The 22,223-nt window shown below is 42.9% G+C and overlaps 1 protein-coding gene across 1 annotated transcript in view; it reads right to left on the reverse strand.

Annotated features, from left to right (window-relative positions):
* Positions 1 to 16,064, reverse strand: part of RBPJ (recombination signal binding protein for immunoglobulin kappa J region) — a 206,402-nt gene extending 190,338 nt beyond the window's left edge. Inside the window, exon 1 of the mRNA XM_053922094.2 lies at positions 16,036 to 16,064. Coding sequence (XP_053778069.2) covers positions 16,036 to 16,064 — 29 coding nt within the window. The remainder of the gene's footprint in view (positions 1 to 16,035) is intronic.
* Positions 16,065 to 22,223: the final 6,159 nt, after the last annotated feature.

Raw genomic sequence — 22,223 nt, forward strand, 5'->3', positions numbered from 1 at the left:
GGGGGGCAGAGCACAAGGGTCCCCGAATACCAGGCTTCATGGTCTGTTGTTCATTCTGAATGTAATAGGGATCGGGGAAGGAATTCAAGGACAGAAATGACATTGTCAGATTCCTGGGGTAAAAAACTCCCTCTGGCTGCTGTGTGGAGCTTGAGCTGCAGGACAACCATCTGACAGCAGAAATAGCAATTGTGTAAGAGCAGAGAAGCTGCTTACTTTGAACACGGGGCAGTCGTTACATGATTTATTGTACTAGCAATTACACCAATGCCAATTCTCTGGGACAAGTTAAGGGGCAGGGGCAGGGCTCAAACCCAGTGGAAAATGTCCAGGGAGGGAATGCTTTGAAAAGTCTTCAAGTAAAAGATTGACACCGAAACAAAGAAGAGCGAAATTTCATAAGAAGAACTGCCGAAATCAATTTTATAAAAGTAAAAATGAGAAAGAGTCTCTGTGGATAAATTTTACTTATTCCAAAACTGAGATAAGGGACACCTTCATTTTCAGTACAGAAGCAAGAATCGATTTGCTGCTCAAATGTATTTCCTGGCTTTATTTGGGCAGCAAGCATGTAGGACATGGTTTGCGAATGCTCACCCCCTCCTCTGATCAATGCCTTTTGTTAGTGCTTTGATGATTGTATTAGTTTCCTGTTGCGGCGGTAACAACTTGCCACAAACTTAGCAGCTTAAAACAACACAGACTTACTATTTTACAGTTTGAGAGGTCAGGAGTCCAACACAGGTCTTATGCCGCTGACATTGAAATGCCGGCAGGGCTGTGTTCCCTTCTGAGTGCTCTAGGGTAGAATCTCCTTTCCTTTTCCAGCATCTGGAGGCTGCCTGCACCTCTTGGCTCCTGGCTCTTCATTTTCAACTCCAGCAATCACATCACTCCAAGCTCTGATTCTGCCGTCACGTCTCCTTCCCTGGCTCTCACGCTCCTGCACCCCCTTCCCTTACAAGTCCTCTTGTGATGACAGTGCTCTCACCTGGATAATCATCCAGGGTGTTCTCTCCATCTCAAGACCCACAACTTAATCGCATCTGCAAAGGCCCTCTGCCATGTGTTCACAGGTTCTGGAGATTATTAGGACGTGGACATCTTTGGGGTGGTGGGCGTTATTCTGCCAACCACTGTGGTTGTTACGGTGGAAAAATAGTGCATATATGGAATGGAAGTGATGAGAAATGGACCCACGTGCCAGTGTGACGCTGCGTGTGAGAGTTAAACCTGCCCCCTCTGGGGCCGGGGACCCTGGTGTGCACACTGCCCCTGCCAACTGCCAGTCCCGTGGCCTCTGAGTATTCATTTCCTCTTCTGGCCATGGGCATGCTAACCCGACCCGCCTCACAAAATTGCCGGAAGGACCAAGTAAGTGCTAGTATATGCGTGTAACTTTGAACAGTGACGGGCGTGTCCTGAGTGCTCCTTAAATGTTGGCTGCTGTTATCTGATAGATGGATGTCCTGTGATCCTTTCTTTTCTGTGGTTGAATTTATTATTGGCAACACCTGCAGTATATGTGTGTGTGGCGGGGGTGGGTTGTGGGTGTGTTGGGGGAATTTGTGTGTTTAAGAAAAGTCTGATTCCTCATTCCTAGGATTTGTCGTCCTCTAGAAAGGAAAGTGCCCGACAGTAGTTGAGTTGTCCAGGCTAATTAACAAAGTTAACTTTTAATAGGCATGACTGGACTATTTTCTAGGACTACTAAAATTTTCATGATACATTGGATAAAACCTGCAAATAAAAATTTTAGGTTATGTTTTTCAAATAGTGTGTGTGCTATGTCATGAGGCTTAGCACTGACTTTATAAAATCATATGTTTTCTCCCTCTTCTGAGTAAATAGTTGTTTGGTGCCTGTTAGCCTGGTTTACCTTCAGTTACATGCAGATACATGTTGTTTTCCTGTTCAACAGAAATGTTTGAGGGTAAGGGCTAAAGAAATTCATGAAATTATTTCTGATTTTTAAACATAATTTTTATTTAATTATTCCCAAAGCCACACATCAGAGAGATACACGCATTCATACAGCTTAAGGAAAGAATATCATGCCTTCTATCATATTTCTGTCTCCATAAGTAATGTAATTTTAGCAAAATAATATACCATTTTACTGCAAGTCAAGTAATAAGAAACAGCATTATTATCCTGTTTTTACACTGATTGTATAATTAATTATACCAGATGTACATCAATGGAAACTTGGCTGCTTTTTAGTAATCTACTTTATATGATGCATTTCATAATTTATTTCTCAATGGTTTTTATAATATCTTCCAAAATGAATATTAAGGTATTAACTTGAAAAATAAAGTCACACTTTTAATAACAAGAAATGTATTTAACTTGGGCTGATTGGTTTGGCAATTAGATTGTATGATGGGACATTTTTATCAGTTGAATGAGCCAAATCTGAAGCTCCAAGATTTTGATAAAATTTTATTTAAGGCATGTAACAAGATAAGAGCATTAAAGGAGTTTTACTGTAAAAGATGTATGAAAATAAACGTTTCAATTTGCTCAACTTCTACTGACACAAATTTAACAAAGTGCCTCTGAGTGAACGAATAACAGGTAAGATAACAGCAACTTAAAATTCTTGGCCTTTTTGGTCTACTTCAGAGAATGAGACATTAATGATCAAATAGTAACTATTGGGTTGGCCAAAAAGTTCATTTGGTTTTCTCTGTACCATGGCTCTAATGGCGCTTAGTTGTCTTTAACTTCATTTGAAACAATTTTGTTAGATTGTATTGTGACAGCTGCCATATCAGCTTGCATTTTAAAAACTTTAAATGAAAGTGATGGAATTAAAATGGAATTAAAATTGGTGAGTTTTTGTGTAGCCACTTTAATATTGAAGATGGAAGAAAATAAGTGACATTTTCTGCATAAGTACATATTATGCTTTTATTATTTCAAGAAAGGTAAAAATGCAACGGACATGCAGAAAAAGATTTGCGTGGTGTATAGAGAAGATGCTGTGACTGATTGAATGTATCAGAAGTGGTTTGTGAAGTTTCGTGCTGCAGATTTCTCACTGGACGATGCTCCACACTCCGGTAGACCAGTTGAAGTTGATAGTGATCAAATTGAGACATTAATTGAGAACAATCAATGTTACACCATGTAGGTTATAGCTGACATACTCAAAATATCCAAATCAATAAAGTTATTCGTGAAAATGAAAAAATGTGTCTTTTATTTTATGGGAAAAAAGCATATGGACTTTTTGGCCAACCCAATACTTTCTCAAGTTAGCTGATTTCCAATAATCTATTTTGAATAAAATTGGAGGAAGACTTAATCAAAGTAATAGATGTTTAAGAATTGTGTTGTGGGCATACAATTCTGAAGGAGTTCAGAGAATTTAATGTCAGCATTTTGGGAAAACTCCTTCCTTTCCCGTCTACGTATTTAGGTGAATAAAAGTTCTTAGTGGTCACATCTATGAAGAAAAACACAGGAATAGAAATGATTATAAACCTTGTTACTTGCTAATAGTAATAGTAGTTCCTGAACATATGAACTGGCTGCAGGAAAATATTTTCACCCATCTCATTGGGATACATTAAAAATTACTTTAAATATAATTACATGTCAAAAGTTAAAATATATTGATAACGTTCTGGTGAATTTTATAATGCTAATAACTGGTGATACTTAAATGTGGAAGATTTTTATTTCTGCATTTAAAGACTAGTGGCTAGATGAAAAAACATTTGAGTGTGAAAGAAATGCCTGTTGCATATTTTTAAAATGGGTGACAGTGGGTGGCAAATCGTTAGGGTGCTGCTGGGGTAGTAAGTCCATGCAGTTTGTTTCAAATACTGATCCACCTGGTTTTTCCTTCTCAATGTCCAGTTTTATAATATACAGGGAATCTTTTGTAATCATTTAATCTGAATTTGAAATGGGAAATCCAAGTTTAGGAAAATTAAGAACGCAGGCCGAGGTATAGTTTTCAAAATTCATTTTTAGGGAGCATGAGAGTGACAGATTTTGAAGTCTGCTCACTTTGGTTCTTAGAGGACATTAGTAGGTCTGTGACAGCAAATGGCCTGGACTCGTGCGTCTTACTGCCACCCTCTTGCTTTGCATCTGAAGGGCTGCTCAGCCCTGACCAGAGTGGCCCACGCAGGCCCACTCTGCAGGAAAGAATGAGTCAGGCCCACAGGGCGTAGTCGTCAGCCAACTTCACCCCTCAGATTTCTTGATTTGATTAAACATGGCTGTTTCCTCTAAGTGTATTTGCAGTCTCTACGTACCAGGCACTGTTCTAATAATTGGCTTACATGTACTAACTCACGTAAGCCTCATAAAAAACTCTGACGTATGTACAGTTTTCATCCCCATGTTACAGATGGGAAATCTGAGGTACAGAAAGATTAAGTAACTTGCTTAAAGGTCACACAGCCAATAAACAGTGGAAGCAGGACTTCTTATATGTTGACATTCTTTTTTTTTAAGGGAGCGGAGAGAAATGATTCTAGTCTCTGTGCCCAGGTGGACCCTCACCTGACTCCTGTCCTCCAACACGCCTTGTAATTCACTCTCCTTTTTCTATACCCAGCACTTGCCGGGACTCTAGGAGATTGGATTTACCCATGAGGATCCAAAGAATCTAGTTTTGAGATGCAATAGAATTGAATTGGAGTGGACTGTTTATTGACACTGGCCTTCCTAGCCATGAACCATTATATAAATGTCTTATTCAGATAGGGAGCCTGGGTAATTAGTATTGCAGGTCTCTAGTGAAAGGCCTCAAAAGCATCAAACCACCCCAAGAAATATTTTTCCTGGCCTCCTCCATACAACTTCACAACTCCAGTTTCAGAGGTTTGGAGTGGGCAAAATGCTCTTACGGTTTCCGTTTCAGTCGTGGGCAAAACAAATTACCCAGACAGCGCAGTTGAGGGGAGAAACCATTATTCTGCCATCTCTTGCCACTGCTTTCTAAAAGACTTCCATTGGGTTTGCCATCTGACACATGCAGAGGGTGTCAAAAAAGGTTGCAAGAACTTTTGAGGGTGAAAAAAGGAAATTTGTCACCTTGCAAAAGGAAACTGCTTTTAAAATATAACCCCCTCCTGAAAAAACCAATTTCCACCTTCCTCCAAAGAATATACCTATACAAAAAGAGTTCAGCATTTGTAGATTAATATCTATTACTGTATTTTTTCAGCAAGCTAAAATTACACATGGACAACTCTGGGACATTTCAATGTCCTTAATACTATTGAGAACACTTCGAAGCTGTGAGCCAACCCCCACTCCAATCTGCTATGGGGATCAGAGCGTCGTAGGCTAGGAGACCCGGAAAGGTGGATGCGGGACCAGCCAATTCCTGCCCTGCCCCTAACTGGCCTTAAATCTGTTAGGAAAACTTACCAAAGCCTCATTTTTTTTTCTCCTCCAAAGTTGAAATTGCCTTTGAGTTGTCTGAATAGTTGGAGGTGTCAGGAGATAGAGCCGAAGTGAAAAACAAGCTTTGCTTTTAAAAGAGCTACGGCTGTGTCAGGTGCTGTTGGTGGCTTTGGAGAGACATGTCTGTATGTGATGAGGTAGACAGTAATAATATGACACTGTGTCCTGGCTCTTCTCCTGCCCTTTAAAAAGGAATTAAATGTGAAAAAGTTGGGATGTGGAGGAGAAGAGGGAGAGAGAGGACAGTCTTTGTGGCCTAAGGGTGGAGAGAGAAAGATGGACGTAGCTGCACTGGGTATGGGAGAATTTGGAGTTCTAAGTGCTGCTGGGGAATGATGAATTGCACCCTCTTTAATTTTGTCTTCAAAGATGCAAATCAGGGAATAAAATATTTTTCAAAACAATCTCCAATGGCTATTTGGACTGTGCCTCTTTGGATATGACCTTGTGCTGATAATGGACCTGCCCAATGTATTTAGGGATGGCAGGAAATTCAGGAGTGAAATCTTAGCAATAATTAATAATACATTTTTCTCTCAGTTTTTAGGGTTCCTAAGCAGAGATGGTTATGGTTCATGTTGGGCTATTTTTGTAGTGGAAATTGATTTTGTAGGGAAAATAGACAATACCATTGCTATGGCCTGAATGTATCCCCCCAGAATTCATGTTAAATTGATCCTAACCTCCAAGGCGATGATATTAGGAGGCAGAGACTTCAGGAGCTGATGAGGCCATGAGGGTGGAGCCTTTATGAATGGGATTAGTGCCCTTGTCAAAGAGACCCCCAGAGAGCCCCCCTCACTCCTCTGCCCTGTGAAGTTAACAGTGAAAAGAGAAGGAAGCAGGCTGTCACCAGATACCACATCTGCTGATGCCTTGACCTTGGACTCGCAGCCTCTAGAACCATGAGAAATACACTTCTGTTGTTTATGAGCTACCCAGTTTATGGTATTTTGTTACAGCAGACCAAATGGACGAAGATAATCATATCAGAAAATTTGAGTTCACATCCGCATCTTGGCCTGCACCCTGAAGAACGGGCAGTTTATGTGGCCATGCTGAGCCAGTTTCCAGACCAGAGTGGTTCTGAGGATTAAATGAGATCTGGGAAACTCATCTATTCCAGCATGTTCCATATTATGGATGCTCAACAACGGTTTATTAACTCAGAGTTATAGATTAAAACTCAAATTTTTTGTTGAAGTAGCCAAGGGGCCCTATGATGTTTAAAATGGGTGTAAAACATTAAAACTGCATTTGTTATTTTGAGCCCATTCTGAAAGCTGGTTGAAAAATACATGAGGAACGTTTGGTGAAGTCTTTTTTTAAAAGTTAGGTTGAACAAATGTATTTTTCTGAGGTTATTTTGGGCTCCAGTGGTGCTCTCTGCACCCCCCCCCCCCGCCCCCAGCACAGGAAGGCTCATTTATTCCTTAAGCAGGTACCTGAGGCCTTACTTCGTGCAGAGCATGAGGCCTAAACGTGCTCGCTTTTTCGTTTCTCTTCGTTGTCTCCTAAGCCCCTCGAGTGTGTCCTAGGAGCCCATGGGGTGCATGCCTTCTTGGTGGGTGTTGGCACTCAAATTGGAGGCTGGATTTTAGGGACAGTGGGAACACTCCCTGCAGCCCCACCCTGTGGGCCGCACGTGAGGCCCAACCACAAGATGGGAGGCAGCCCCTTTAATCCTGCATCAGAGCCTTGGCTTCCAAAACCCGAGCCTCCAAAATTTGGACTTATATAACTTATTTGTTTATTTTTAAGCCAGCCCCATCCAAGTTCAGAACACTTGAGACTCCCTTTTAGAGGAAATTTGGAAGCCAACATTATCATTAACTAAATCAGCAAGCAATGGTTCTGTAAAAATACCAACCGGCATGGTTCCGAGGACTTTTATCGCCATGTTCCCAGAGGAATTACATTGTGTGCTGGTTTCTCTGAAAATTGTTTCTGGGGTTTTATCTCTGTCGCTCTGTCCCTGTAGACCATGGCCTGAGTCTAAGGGGGGCTGGACTTCCTGCTGAGTAGGAGCACCCTTCATGTGATAAGGGACCATGTTCTATGATTGACCCTAGTGATTCTCCAATCAGTTTACTGGGTAGGGCCTCTGGAAGACATACTGGTATTTGCAGAGCACGGCGAAGCAGAAGAAAAAGGACACATGTCTCTGGGTCACATCAGATGCCCTTCTACATCAGATTCTAGACGTAAGGGAATAGGTGCTGAGGGCCTGACAGAAATGCATGTGAAGAAGACGGTTATTGCTGTTATTTCTATTAGGGAAAATATTGGAAACTCTCTAAATGTTTAGCAAGAGGAGGATAAATAAATGATGACCATTTTCAATGCCCCGTTAAGGATTCATCAAAGTCATAGAGATTCTTTGGAGAGTCTTTAATGGTGTGAGAGAACTGTTGATAATTTGTAAGGTTAAAAAAAAAAAAGTGGAATACCAAGTCACATATGAAGTATGAGGACAATTATCTTTCCGGACAGAAATCCTTAGGAAATAACAGCACAATTTTAGGAGAGATGATATCTGCGTGATGGGGTTATGAGTAGTTTTTATTGTTTCCTTATACTTTTCAGCATTTTCAAACTTTTCCACCATGAACTTTTATTGCTTTCATCGTCAGAAAATAAAATGACTGTAAGGCAGCCAACTTTCCTGGTGGTGGCAGATTTGGGTCCACATTTTCTTTACCATTTCCCTCGGCCCTCATTACTCTCTGTCCTCGCATGACTTCTCCAGTGAGGATGTGGAGGAAAAGACTGGGACTTAAGATGTTCCCCCATGCCCAGAGCCACAGCAGTTTCTCCTGGCACGTGGAGGTGTGTGGGCATCTGGGAGCTGCACATGGCCCATCCAGGTCGCTCTGTGCAGATTCATAGAGCTTCACACACTGAAGAAGGAAGCCAGGCTGGAGGGAACTTTGCATCTACTGATCGATCCCATCTCTGGGCAAGAAGAGTTATAGCAGGATACCCCTTCCCTCTTCCTGCCCCCACCTTCTCTGCTCCCCCCACACAACGTTGACTGAAGTGCAGATAGGTATTTTCAAGTTCTGGTGAGGCAGCCTGGTTCAAGCAAGGTGACGAGGCTACTCACACTGAGCTTTGAATGTTGGCCAGCCCAGAGAAGACTGGTTTGTTCCTCGGGCCAGCTAATTCCTTCAGTCCTGCGGGTTTCCTCTGTGTGTTGAGTGCATGTAACATGACTCTCAGCTTCTCTTGGAGCTGTGTCCCGTGACCTCATCTACCACAACCACTGCCTATACGCTCTGTTGTGACATGTGCTCTCCCTGCATTGAAGGGCAGTGTTGAAGGGGGACTTGAGCTGTGAGTGAGGCACACCACTTTTCTTAAGAATGTTTATAGGAAAGGAGCAGAGTCTTTTTCGTGCCCAAGCACGGGGATAATTCAGTTACATCCAGCAACTATTGAGTGATGATCTACATTTTGAACAAGGCATTTAAGAATCCTCCCAAACTCTTTAGAGAATGCTTAGCTTCCTCCATTAGCATCCCATTGATCCTTTTCCTTTAAGGCTGGGATCTCCCATGTGGTGTTGTGGAACCAGTATTGGTCTTGAAATCAGTGGGTCTGGGTTGAAAATCTTGTCTCTACTCTGTGACTTGAAAGCGCTGTGGCTTCAGGCAAGTTGCTTAATCTCTCTAAACCTCACCTCCTCACCTTTAAAATAGGAATAATAATGCCAGCCTCATGAAGTTATTCTAAAGTAGGGTTGTTGAATTTAGCAAATAAAAATAGAGATGCCCTCCCTCCTGTTAAATTGGAATATCACACAAACAAAAATAATTTTTAAGTATAAGTACATCCTAACTATACCACGAGACATACTTACACTCAAATTTTGGTCATTGTTTATCTGCCATTCCAATTAAACTGGGTGCCTGGCCTTGTACCTGACAATCCTACTCTTGAGGCAGAAATAAAGGGATTTACCCAAAAGTCCCTGGCGATGGCTCTGTGAGTCCTCTTTCCACTGTACCCTCCTCTCCCTGGTGGCTTCCACAACATTACTAGCTGCTTCCCCACTCCATGGCAGAGGAACGAAGACTGGGTGACCAGACTGTGCAGGGAGGTGAGGGTGCTTCGGGGAGGATGTTTCCACAGGAGCAGTGAGAGAGCCCAAGACATGCAGGCTGGCAGGAGCTGAGCCTCTACTTCACAGACACCCCCAGGACCCTAGCAAATGGTACCCTCCGCCCTGCACCTTTAACACACTGCTCTGTGTCAGCCTCCCAGTGCAGGTGCCAACCAAAGGCGTCTCCCCTCCATGGGCTTCAAAGGCCACCTATTGTGTTAGAGGGACTTTCCTGGAGGTGATTTTTTTTTTTTTTTTTTTTGGCCAACAAGGGGTAAAGGTGACTGACACCCCAGAGACGGTACTGCTACTGGGGGGAAACCCGGGGTATGTGCTGACACAGGCCTGTCCCTCCTCATGTCTCATCCCCACTGCCTCCTCTCTAAATGAACCCCCCAGCTTGTAGGGTGGAGGTGGACAGGTGGCAGGCCCATGCTCGGGCCTTTGTGCGTTTCACGAGCTGCTCGGGTGCCCCCAGAACCTAAGCTCAGGGTATAATTTTCCTTTTCTGATCATCTGAATTCCAGGCGAGGAGCTCAGCTGTCATCAGCATCAGGGAATTTTTTCCAGCAGGACCGAAACTGGGGCCAAGAAAGCGCGGGCATGCAGAAGGCATTTCCCCTGCCATTCAGCTGCGCTTTCCCTTTAGTTTGGGCATTAGAAAATGGTGCCTTTCCCCACAGTCGCAGATGAACGTTTTGAATTTCATTACAGTGGGGAGACAACGTGAAGGGAAAACACCCCTTGCTGCATTTCCCTATCTGTCCTGTGTTTCCCCATGCCCCCGCCCCACCCCTTTTAAAATTACAGAACACTTTAATATCTCTTTTCATACATATATTTAAAGTTAAGAAAAATAAAACTATTTCAAGCCATGCCCAGTGTGAAAAAAAAAGAAAGGAATAGAAAAGAAAAATAATTTAAAGCGTCACCTCCGCTGTTCTGGTGTCCACTTAAGTTATCACCATCAGCTTGTTACTTCTATTTTGGAAGAGAAGATGTAACATCAAGTATATACTATTAGAATTGTTCAATGCTCATCAGTGTGTCTCTTAGCACTGTCTTCCAGAGACACAGCTCTACCTCATGGAGTTACGGGGACCAGGGATTCCCATCTACAGCCAGGTCTGAGGGAGACGTTTTCTCCATTTTGGGCACTGGACTTTGCACGCATGAGCCCACTGTCTGCCCAGGAACTCTATAAAGAAGGTATTTTCATTGGCCCCACTTTACAGATAAAGAAACTGAGACTGGGAGAAGTCAAGAAAAGGTCATCTTGCTCATAAGCGAAAGTCAGATTCAAATCAGAACAGTCTTGAGTTTAGAGTCCATGCAATCACCTCTCTCTTTAACTTCTTAGGAAAAAAAAAAGGTGTTGATACCACCACTTGCCAGGAAAAAAAGCAGACAACAGTGCTGTTGAAGAATGAGTTCATTCAGTACCAAGTGTTAAGTACGTCCTTCCCGTAACTTCTAATGCATCAACTTGCACTGGGGTTGGATTCCAAAAGTTGACTGAAAAGCAATTTCCCCATCCTCCTCCTCTGTGCTCCAAGGCGCTGTGCACACGCCTCTCCTATTACACTCAGCACATTGTCTCTCAGTTGCTTGCACATCTGCCCCCACAGGGATCCAGGCTGCTCAACAGCAGGGACTTCGCCATTTCTTTACTTTGGTATTCCCAGCACCTAGCACGGTGCCCAGTCCATGGAGGTACAAAGTATACATTCGTTGTATGAAATTACTAGTCATTTGTTTGGAACTCAGCACACATTTCCCCAAAGAATGTATTACAAATGGAAGTGGAATTATAATGTTGCCAACCATCCCAGAAGAAGTTTATTTAACTTATCTTGTAGTCTACCATTAAGTTATTTGAAGCTGTGGGTGTAGGGTCAGACATAGATGACATTTTACATGGGTCAGAGTTCACCTTTGACTCCCTCCAAACTGCCTTTTTTGCCTACATCTTCCATCCATGGGTATCATTGTCTCCAGGCTTCCTACTCAATATCCAGGAGTGATCCCTTGCACAGGCCTTCCCTGCTCTTACCCTGAATAATCTATCAGCTCTCCTTACCTAGTCAAAATTATCATTTCCTGAGTGCAGCTGAATTCAGCTGATTATCAGGAGGGGAAAAAAATCTGATTGAATTAATTCTTACTCATGTGTGAATGGTTGTCCTAATGTCCCTCCACCTTTATCCCCTCTCCGCACCCCCCAATACCAAGCATATGACTATTTATAGCACAGTAGTTAAGATTATAGGTTTGGAGACAGATGTCAGTTTGAATCCTGGTTCTAACACTAAGTTATCTGGCCTAGGTAGATTAATTTCTGTGAGCCTCAGTTCTCTCACCTATGAAATGAGAATAATAGTAGTTATGAAGAGAGCTAGTAGTTTTATTGTACTTATCAGTGTTATATCACATGTTGGGCACAGTTCTAAGGGCTTTTTATTCATTAATTCACTTTATCTTCACAACAACCCTATGAGGCAGGTACTCTTATTGTTGTTGTTAAAAGATTTTTAATGGTAAATTAACCATTATTTATTCCCTGCCTTCAAAAAAAGGCTTTGAAGCAAAATGCTACATTGATAACAATTTCTGGCAGCATGGATGGGAGAGGACAGTCGTTCCCAGGAGGAGATTTTTCAGGGCGCTGCTCCAGATCACCTGGGGCTGAAATTTATCCTGAGTCCACTCCTTTAAGCCATTCCTATTTCCATAGCTTCTTTCTTTCCTCTGCTTCTGAATGTGCCAAATCTGCAAGTGGTCCAAGTTTTTTTTTCTATCCCCTTTCTTTCTTTTTAATTTTTTCACACAGCCCATGGCAGCTGCAAGGGGGTGGGGGCCAGGCGGACGACAGCAGCTGTTTGTGTGTATGGGGCCTCTGTAGTCTTTCTTTGTGAGTCAGGGGCCGTCTGTATATATCACAGGCTACCACCTGGCAAGACATTTAGTTCCATCTATGTTATTGAAATGTTTCCTGGATGATATCATAAGTGCATAAGGATGAGAGGAACTTCAAGATGTTGATTTCCAGCCCCTCACTGCCCTGCAGCCTTATGCTGAAACATTCTCGGGCGATTTATCCTCTAGTTTAGCAGACAGTTTTGGATTTGCTCTCCAGTCCTTCCCCCTTGCCAGATGCAGAGATTTTCAAGCCAGTGGGGTACGCGTTTCAACAGAAGTAACAGTGTAGTCGTGGAAAACACTGAGCAGAAGCCAAGGCACAGGCAGGTGGCAGGCTTGTCACTCAGGCCCCTCGCAGTGGAATCCCTGTGGTTAAGTAAGTTCACTGCTCTGGGCCTCAGTTTCCTCTCCTGTCGAACAAGGTGGGAGGGCTAAACTGCTTCTGGTTGCACCTGAGCTTTTGGGCTCTGATTCTCGGATAAACTGCTCTGGACGGATGGCTGTCTGTCCTTGCTGATGCCACCTCAGGGGGGACAGTCCATCATGACCCTTGTCAGCCTTTTCAAATGTTTTCTCATCCTTAAAACTGAGAAATCTCCCCTATGTAACTAAGAATTTCTTGTAATTTGAGGGTATTTTTGTTGTCACTGTTATTAGGACTTCTGAAAAACGTGAATAGAATTTTATCCTGCGTTCCTATTACAGTGACACTTTTATACACATACAGCAACATGTCTGTTTTAACCTAGATGATTAGTTTTCAAAGACTTAGTAGCAATGATATTCTATTTTTATATGATTACATATTTCAGAGCTATTTAACATACACCATTTCATTTGAACCTCAAACTAAAAATTGGAAGGGAAATTGTACTCAATTTTATATGTGAAGAGATGCAGGATAAATAAACTTAAATACCTTCATCAGATATCTTATTCCATAGTTACTATGTAAGTGGAAGAGTCGGGACCTAAACCCAGGTCTTTTCACTCAAAGTCTGGTGGTCAGGCCATGAGAGCACATTAATTGAAACCCCTGCCCCCCACCAGCCAACACAGCAGCTTCCTTTGTTTGAGTTTCTGCTATGTCCTGGGTACCCTAGCAGGCACTTATTGGCATACAATGCTTGAAACAGTGGCGCAGGGAAAGTATTATCATACTCAGTTTAGAAATGGAATAAATCAAAGTTCAGAGAGATTAAGTATTAAGTAGTTGTCTGGGGGCTAATGTATGCCGATCGCAAAAATCAAACCCTAGCTTGTTCTTTTGACAGTGCTGCTTTTCACTTAAAAACACGTCACTCAAAATAAAATCCAATGTAGTTTAATCTTTAGGATTTTTTAGGCCACATGAATTATTGTTCCATGAAAGTACAGTTAACAAAAATTAGAAAAATCGGTTGAATCCCATCTGGCCAATTCGAATCTCACTCAGTTGCTCTTACATTTTCCCGTTGTGCTTTATTCTACTTTATAGACTTTTTTAAAATATTTATTTTCCAGTATTTCAAAAATATTTTTTGTTGCTTTTTTTCCTGGGTCTTCTTAAAAGTGAGCATGATATTCTTAGTTAGAACTCAAATGATGGCCAGTAATAGAATGGGATTCTAGCTCATTTCCTTATTCCCAAATTTCAGATTATGTGTCCCAGGATTATTTTATGGTTATTCAAAATCCATTTTCCTGGTCATTTTACCTAGTTAACCCTTGTCCATTTTGTATCTCTCTAATTAATTGCCTATTTTTTTTTATTATTATAATTTTTTATTATTGTGTTTTTTAATCCTTACTGAAGGACATACTTATTGACTTTAGAGAGAGGGGAAAGGATGGAGAGAGAGGGAAAGACACACTGATTGGTTGCCTTTCGCATGCACCCCTCCAGGGACCAAACCCAGAACCCAGGCACGTGCCCTGACCAGGAAGCAAACCTGCTATCTTTCCGTTTCTGGGATGATGCTCCAACCAGCTGAGCCACACCAGCCAGGGCTCATTTCCTATTCTTAAGCACACTAACTTCATCTGTGAGATGGGGACAGTGATTCCTGTCCTGTCCTCACCTCACAGTTCTGGTGATGTTCAATCCAATGGTGTATAAAGAAAGCACTTGGAAAAGTAGGAAGAACCAAAAACACAGAGGATTATAGTATATTTTGCTTTTGTAAAACCTAAACTATAGAAATGAAGCTAAGTAATCAGGATTGTTCAGTTAGGCTACGATTTGTATGCTCTGGATTTATTTATTATTTATCACATATAATATATAATTATAAAATAATTTCATTCATCATTAAATTATTTTAAAAGAAAGAATTTATGTGCTTTATTTACAGTACTTTCATACCATAGCTAGGGTCGGTTAAATACAGTATTGGTGCTTCCCCTCACATGGTTTTTCACCTGTAGACTTCTTGGCTGCTCTCCTACAAAACCTCATCCCTTCCGCTATTGTTATGGACCCTGCCTTAGCCTTTTCTTATGGGAGTCCCCGCAGTGTTCAGTATAAAAGCACATTTTTAAAATGTTAATCTGTTTGTGCATTTCCATGATGACAATGAACTTCTGGCAACCACTGACTGAGAAAATGCTCCCTGAGAAAAGGACATTACCAACAGTAAAACTTTTACATGGACTCATATTTAATCAATCACAACTGCATCCAAATGCTTTGGGAAAATGCACAGACATGACTGACACATTATCCCACCAGGCATGCTTATTTGTCGAAAGAAAGTACAAATAAGAGAATGACAATTCGCAGACAAGGCCTGTGGTAAATGCACATTCACGACCCTTTACCACAGATCCATTCCCCAGCCCTTGCCCTGGGGGCCAGAGCTCAGAGCTTGGAAACCACTTGTATAGTTTCCCAAACACCCAGTATACAGCAGGCACTCAATAATTGTGCACTGAAGATAGGAATTAATGAATGAATGCCACTTTGCCTCCCAATTAGATTACAGTTTTGAGGATAGCATGGCATGCTGTAGGCCTTGTACATCGCCTTCGCAACCCAGCTGAGAAAATGCAGCCTCCTTCCAAATAAACAACCAACCTGATCGGCATCACCTATGAGCAGATGTATCTTGGGAGGAGCTTATGAAAAAGGAAACATCTGGAATTTAAAGGGAATCGAGATGCCTTTGATTCTAGAAAATTCCATACATCTAAAGGGAATCGAGATGCCTTTGAGTCTAGAAAATTCCTTGTCTTTCTCTGGGAGGGCAAGTAAAAGAAAGTATGGAGTTAGAAAAACATGAGTGGATGTGAGCGTTCCTCAGGAACAGCAGTGCTGTTGGCCCTGAGGAAGGGAGAGCCTCTTCTGAGTGGAATAGAAGCCTCCTCCTTGGAAACCTGCCTCGGTCTCCTGCTGAGTAATCGGGGGCCTCTGCAGAGAGGAGGCAGTGTGACCAGAACACTCCCAGGCAGACACCAACATGGCGCAGGAGATGGGTAGCTCATCACACCGTGAAGTGGCAGAGGCAAAAAGCAAGTTACTTATGCATAAATCACGAATTAAACAGTACATATTTTTATGGGCATTGCGATACAGAGAACGTGTAAGTGGGCTCACTCACCTCAACAACGCTGGGTAGAGCAGTCCCATCATCTCAAAGACAAACTCCTGATACAGGCGCTTCTTGGAGGCTCAAGTGTCATGAAACACTGTAGAGTCTCTTGCACGGAGTCTGGTGGCTACTTCACCTTCCAACAAAGGAAGTGAAAGTGTCAAGATGAAGAGGACTTGAAAGTCAACATTCCCTCTAAGGGGAAAAAATGCAGACACAAGCCCTTTTTTTTAACAAAAAAAACTGGGGTGGAGGGTTCAGAAATGCTTTGATTGTAGAGAACATCTGTAAAGGCAAACAAGAAATAACCTTTCTTATTTCTGGTGTTTCCTCAGCTTATCCTGAAATCTTGGGCTTGATTTTTATACACGAGCAGCCTGGAAACAAATTACCAAAGGAAAAAAGGAGAGAAATGATGCTACAGCTGCTTTTGGTTCATTTGATTTTCTTTCATGTTTTGTGACTGGCTTGATATTTCTGACCTCAGTTTGTTGTGTTGAATGGAAATTGCTGGGCGAATTGGATTTCCCAGTCCTGGACAGGACCTTAGCCACAGTTTGGTTGACATTCTCAGTTTTGTCACCATGAAAGCGGAGGTACAGTGATGTAAAGCTCCATGTCACAGGTCTTTCTAACCCATAACATCACACTCACCATGGCACAATAACCCCCAAGTTAATCTCTTGACCAGTGGTTCAACCCAGGTGCAACATAGCTGTGGCCTTTTTAATCTCCCCATCTGTTCCTCTTCAATGAGACATATGTCAGCCGAATGGGCTATTTCCTCTGGAGTGAGGGGCCTGGGCGGGCCTGCTGGCTTTGGAGTGAATAGAGTTGGACTGGAATGCAGTCAGGCTGTGCATCTGCGATGGGTACTGATAGTAGTGTATGACCAAGGACACATGCAGTGGAGTCTGACTGCCCAGGACGTCCTGGTCCTGCCACCTAGTAGCTGTGTGACCTTGACAAGTTACTTCACTTCTTTGTGGCTCAGTTTATTCATCTGTAAAATGGGAATGATGGTGCTATGTCTTTCCTATGACTGTAGTAAAGATTAAATAGATTAATACACATGAAGTGCCTAGAACTGTGCTGGGTAGATGCCAGACACTTGGTAAAGGCTGATATTATTGTCATTAATGTGTATTATGATTATATCTTCACCTGTAGAATAATAGTGTCACAAGGTTGTAAAACTGTAGTTGACATACGTACATGTGTCTAATTGAAGTAAAGGGATGAATGAATTAACAGTGTAATCTTGGGCCACACTCGATCTCTGGCTCTTTCTAGTCCCTCTTAAATAACATCATGCTGGTCAGGGATTCATTGGCCTTTCCATAGGGTGACCAACCTGACCTGGGAAACACCGGGTGCAGGTAGACTGGAACAGTGGTAACCCTGGGCCTCTGTGACCCTTGGTGCAAGGTATACTAATGACTAACCACTTGGGCCTTGAGGTACCCTGTCCTGTGCCCCCCACCCTACCTTATCATTGGGGAGTTGATTGAGGGGTATGTGACCTAATTCTGGGACCAGATAGCAGACACTATTGATTATTTATGCTAATTCTTCTTCCTCCTCACCATCTTCCTTACCGGCAGAGTCCTGATTTTATTCCTTTGCTCATTCACTGAGTGGCCATGTGCCCAGAAAAAGTGACCATGACCCTAGTTCACGAAGGTGGGGGTGGCTCTTGATTAATGTAAGCCTAGCATGCAATTCTAGCCTCCTTCTCAGTGACTAAATTCATAGGGGAAAGTCGTAGGCACCAGCATTATATGACTAGTTGTTAAAATACTGAAATGCTCTGTAAAGGTTGGTGAAGTTATGTTGCCCGAGTGCCCAGCCTCCTGCCTTAGGATTCTCATGCTAAACCTCCCCCATTCAGCTACTAAAGGGTTAACGCTGGCAACACGAGGGGCTTCCTGGGCCCTGGCTGCAGGCCTCCTGCTTTGTTGGCTCAGGGCCCTTGCCTCTGTGTCTGTTATTTATTTTGCAGAATATCTTGCCTGTGTGTGACCTAATTCTGGGGACAGATGGCAGCAGTAATAGCTCTATCCAGTTTCCTGAGCACAGAGGTCCCAGTGGCAGCCACCAGGGTCCGAGGGCATGGTGCTGGTGTCCACAGTGGCAGGTACAGCGGTTCTGGGCCAGGATGGTTCTGGGCCAGGATGGTTCTGCGATGTGATTCTGGGCAGAGCCTCTAAGCCTCACAATGCCCTGGCTTTTTAGGGGACACAACCTTTTAATATTTCTTTCTGCTCAAGGTAACTATGCTACTTAGCTTTTGCATGTACCATGGCACCTAAAACTTAGTGGTATAAAACAGTAACCATTTTGTTTTAAGCTGTGGGTCATCAGTCTGGGCCTGATGTTTGGGTGCATCTAGGGATCGGCAGTCAGCTGCCTGGTTGGCTGCGGCTGGCTGATCTGGGGTGACCTCAGCTGGGATGGCTCATTTCTGCTCCATGTGCTTCACCATCCTGCAGCAGAGGAACCCATACTTGATTGCACAGTAATCACATAGTGATCACATAGTAATGGCAGCCTCCCATGGGATTCAGAGTGGAGATGTACAAGGCCTCCTGAGACTTACAATTGGCACAGTGTCTCTTCTGACCATTCTATAGGTCAAAGTGAGTCATAAACCCAGCTCAGATTCAAGGGCTGGAGAAACAGACTCTGCCTCTCGATAGTGTGAGTGTAGATACAGGGAGAGTAGGAACGGGAGACATTTTTGCCAATTGTACAGTCATCTGGAGCTTGTGTTCGGTACTCTAATGTATACAACATGGTGGTGGAAGATCAGGGCAAAGGAGGTGAAAGGAGGCCCCTTTCTCCTCAACAGGGTCAGGAACACTGTGGAAGAACCAGAGTGGTGTCGAGGCTGCCTCAGTTCTGGGAGCAAAGGCCTGGTTTGTGGGAGGTGCATGTGAGGAAGTCTGTGAAATGCTATCAAGCTCTCCCTAGCTTTCCTAGTCACTACATGTGGTGGTACACGGTTTACCCACACACACTCTTTTCCTTTTTACCCTGGAAATTGGCATTGTTCTAGATTCTCCATTAACTGCCTTCCCAGAGAGAAGACACCCTTTCTTCCCATTTCCCCTTGACTCTGGATAGGTAGTATGAGTGACAACTAAACTCACATTGCTTTAAGCCTCTGGGTCTTGGGGTTGTTTGTTACTGCTTCATCAGCTATCCTGTCCTGATTGATACAGTCTTGAATGAAATACTAGTCCTGAAAAATATTGCATAAAAAAAAAAAGCTCTGAGTGTAAGTAAATTTGGGGATGATTAAAGTCCTTCTTTTCCTTTGGTGTTTTTTCCCCCCTTTTCTATGTCGTGGTGATAGGACCCTCTGAGTTTTGGCCTGATACTTGGGCACCTAACTAGAGATTATATCTCTTAGCCTCCCTGTGTGTAACTAGTTGTGTCCATATGGCTGAGTTCAGGCTGGTGGGATATAAGCTCAAGTGACATGTGTAACTTCCATGTCATTTCCTTAAACAGAAAACCTCCTGCCCAGGACTCTGTATTTTGGTTCCCCTCACCTGAGAAGTGGTAACCACCAGTGCCATCTAGGAAGCCATGTATTGTCAATGGAAGAGCCACTTGGCCAGCGTGGACCACTCATCTCTGTACTGATTCATGAAAGAGAAATTAATTTCTTTTTTGGCCACCGAATTTTAGAGTCACTTTTTTATGTCAACCTATGGTATGCCCTAACTAATATCACACTCAGTCTTTCCCTCGTAGATTCATGCAGGCCCCTTAAATATAATAAGGTTCCAAGGTGTCCTGCAGTAAAGAAACTAGCTCAAATCTTATTTTCTGAGGGATTTGCTCTTTTTGTATTGGAACATGTACTGATACCTACTTATTGATATCACAGTGAGAGCTTTAAAATAAACTCCCTCTTTGGAAAGTACTAGAATAGACTCACTGTGGAGGCTGGAGAGGACTGTGGAGTTATCACTGCTAATGACTGTTAACAACATGATATGATCCACTCTCAACCCCAACTCAGCTTCTACTGCTTTCTTCTCAGAAAAGTGGCCAGAAAATGGAAAAGGCAGGGGCTTGGGTGACAACAGAATTAAGATGCTTGTGACCTTGGCCATCCCTCTTCACCTCTCCAGGCCTCCGTTTCCTCGCTTGTAAAATGAGAATCTGAAGCTTACTTCCCTGGGTTGTTTGGGTCTAGTACACTAATGCCAGGCATAGGTGTCTCCTTCCTCCTTCCTGTTTCTCGATGCCTCTCCATAAAATTTCTGTCAGGGACTTACAATCCTTCTAAAAGGAAGTTCACTGTCAGGTCTCCTCTAAACCCTCCCCTCCCTAGTAAAAATAAAAGCCAAGATCAGTTAGATGAATCACAAGGAAAAGCATTAGATCCCTTCGGGACTGTGGGCTACTCAGGAGAAGTGGCTTTTAGTTCATCTTTCAAGGATCTGAATGGCCTTAGGCAAGTAATAAAGAATCATATTGGCTTGTGGGTTTTCCAAGCAGAGGCAAGGATGACACATGATCTTAAAATTCAAGTTAACTAGAAATAATTCAAAGTCTTACAGAACTCTCTTTAGTTGCCAGGTCTGCAAATCAAGGAAAAGAGCAGGCAGAAAATTGAGCCAGGAGGATTCTTGCACAGGAGATTCCCTGAGGGTAGGGTGGGTGCTTTCTCTTCACTCTTTCTTCCTCTGTGGATATCAGCCTTGTGGCCTGTGCATAAGAAGCTTTCAAACATCCCAACTACCCTTTCTTCATCTGGAAGGTCAAACACTTTGAAGGGGACATTTTTTTAAAAAGAAGATTTTATTTATTTTTAGAGAATAGGAGAGGGAGGGAGAAAGAAAGGGAGAGAAACAATGATTGGTCGCCTCTTGTACACATCCCAACTGGGGACCAAACCCACAACCCAGGCATGTGTCCTGACTGGAAATCAAACCAGTGACCTTTAGCTTCGTGGGACAATGCCCAACCCACTGAGCCACACCGGTCTGGGCTGAAGGGGACTTTTATTTATTAAGACTTTTGGGGGCACAAGCAACAGAAACCAACTCTAGCTATCTTGAGGAGAAATGTAACTGATCTTCGATGCCAAGGAAGTTCACCAGATCTGAGGAACTGTAGAACAACAAGGGTTTGAGAAGAGCAGACTCTGGGCAGCCCTGGAGGCCTCAGCAATGACAGTCCAGCCACTTAGAGTACTGTCATGATGTGAGGGAAATAGCATTGGTCCAGCCTCAGACAGGGTTCCCCTTGACCAAGCAACTGTGGTCCAGGGAGTGGTGCTGCTGAGAGCCCACACCTGGGACTCAGGGGATGATGCCTAGAGAATGGGAATTTACTGGGAACTGAGCAGCCACCCACAGAACTACCTGTTAAAGATTTTGTGCATAAGTTACCTTTTGTGAATAACAAACCATCCCCCAACTGGTTTAAAATATCAACCATTTTACTTGCTCATGATTCTGTGGGTCAGCAATTTGGGCTGAGCTCAGCTGGGTGGTTCATCTCTTGGTTTCGCTTGGGGTCATTCTTATGGCTGCAGCTATCCAGTAGCTCAGTTGAGGCTGGATGATCCAAAATGGTTTCACTCTTGTGTCTGGAAGTTGGTGCTTATTAGCACCTGAGAAATTCTGCTGCTATTCCATGTGCCTTCTCATCCTCTAGCAGGCTAACCTTAGCTTCTTCACATGGTGGTCTCAGGGAAGCAAGAGAGGGCAGGCTCCAGTGTGTCTCTGTCTATATCACATTTTCTGTAGACCTGTTGGTCAAAGTCAATCACACAGCCAAACTTAGAGTCAAGAGATCGAGTAATAAACTCTGTCTCGTGATGGAAGGAGGGGCAAAATCACATTACAATGAATAATGCATACAGGTATTGCAGAAATTTATGGCCATTTTTTGAAATCTACTCTACCTTATATTGGCTTTATTCTCCACATATTCCCTAAAGCAGTACAATTATTTTTTAAAAAATCTTTTTATTTTTTCTAGAAATGTAAATAGGCTGCTTACAAAATAAAATAATCTATAGGAAGATTTAGCTTTAACCGGAAATCACAATTCTATGTTTTTCTGAGTGAGTCTGAAATGCAAGAATAATAAAAGAAACTGAATAAATCACTAGCCTGACGCTTGAGACTCAGTCTGATTACTTTTTGATTAGCAGATATTCATAATACTAG

The sequence above is a fragment of the Desmodus rotundus genome, chromosome 4 (genome assembly GCF_022682495.2).
Source record: "Desmodus rotundus isolate HL8 chromosome 4, HLdesRot8A.1, whole genome shotgun sequence".
NCBI lineage: Eukaryota > Metazoa > Chordata > Mammalia > Chiroptera > Phyllostomidae > Desmodus > Desmodus rotundus.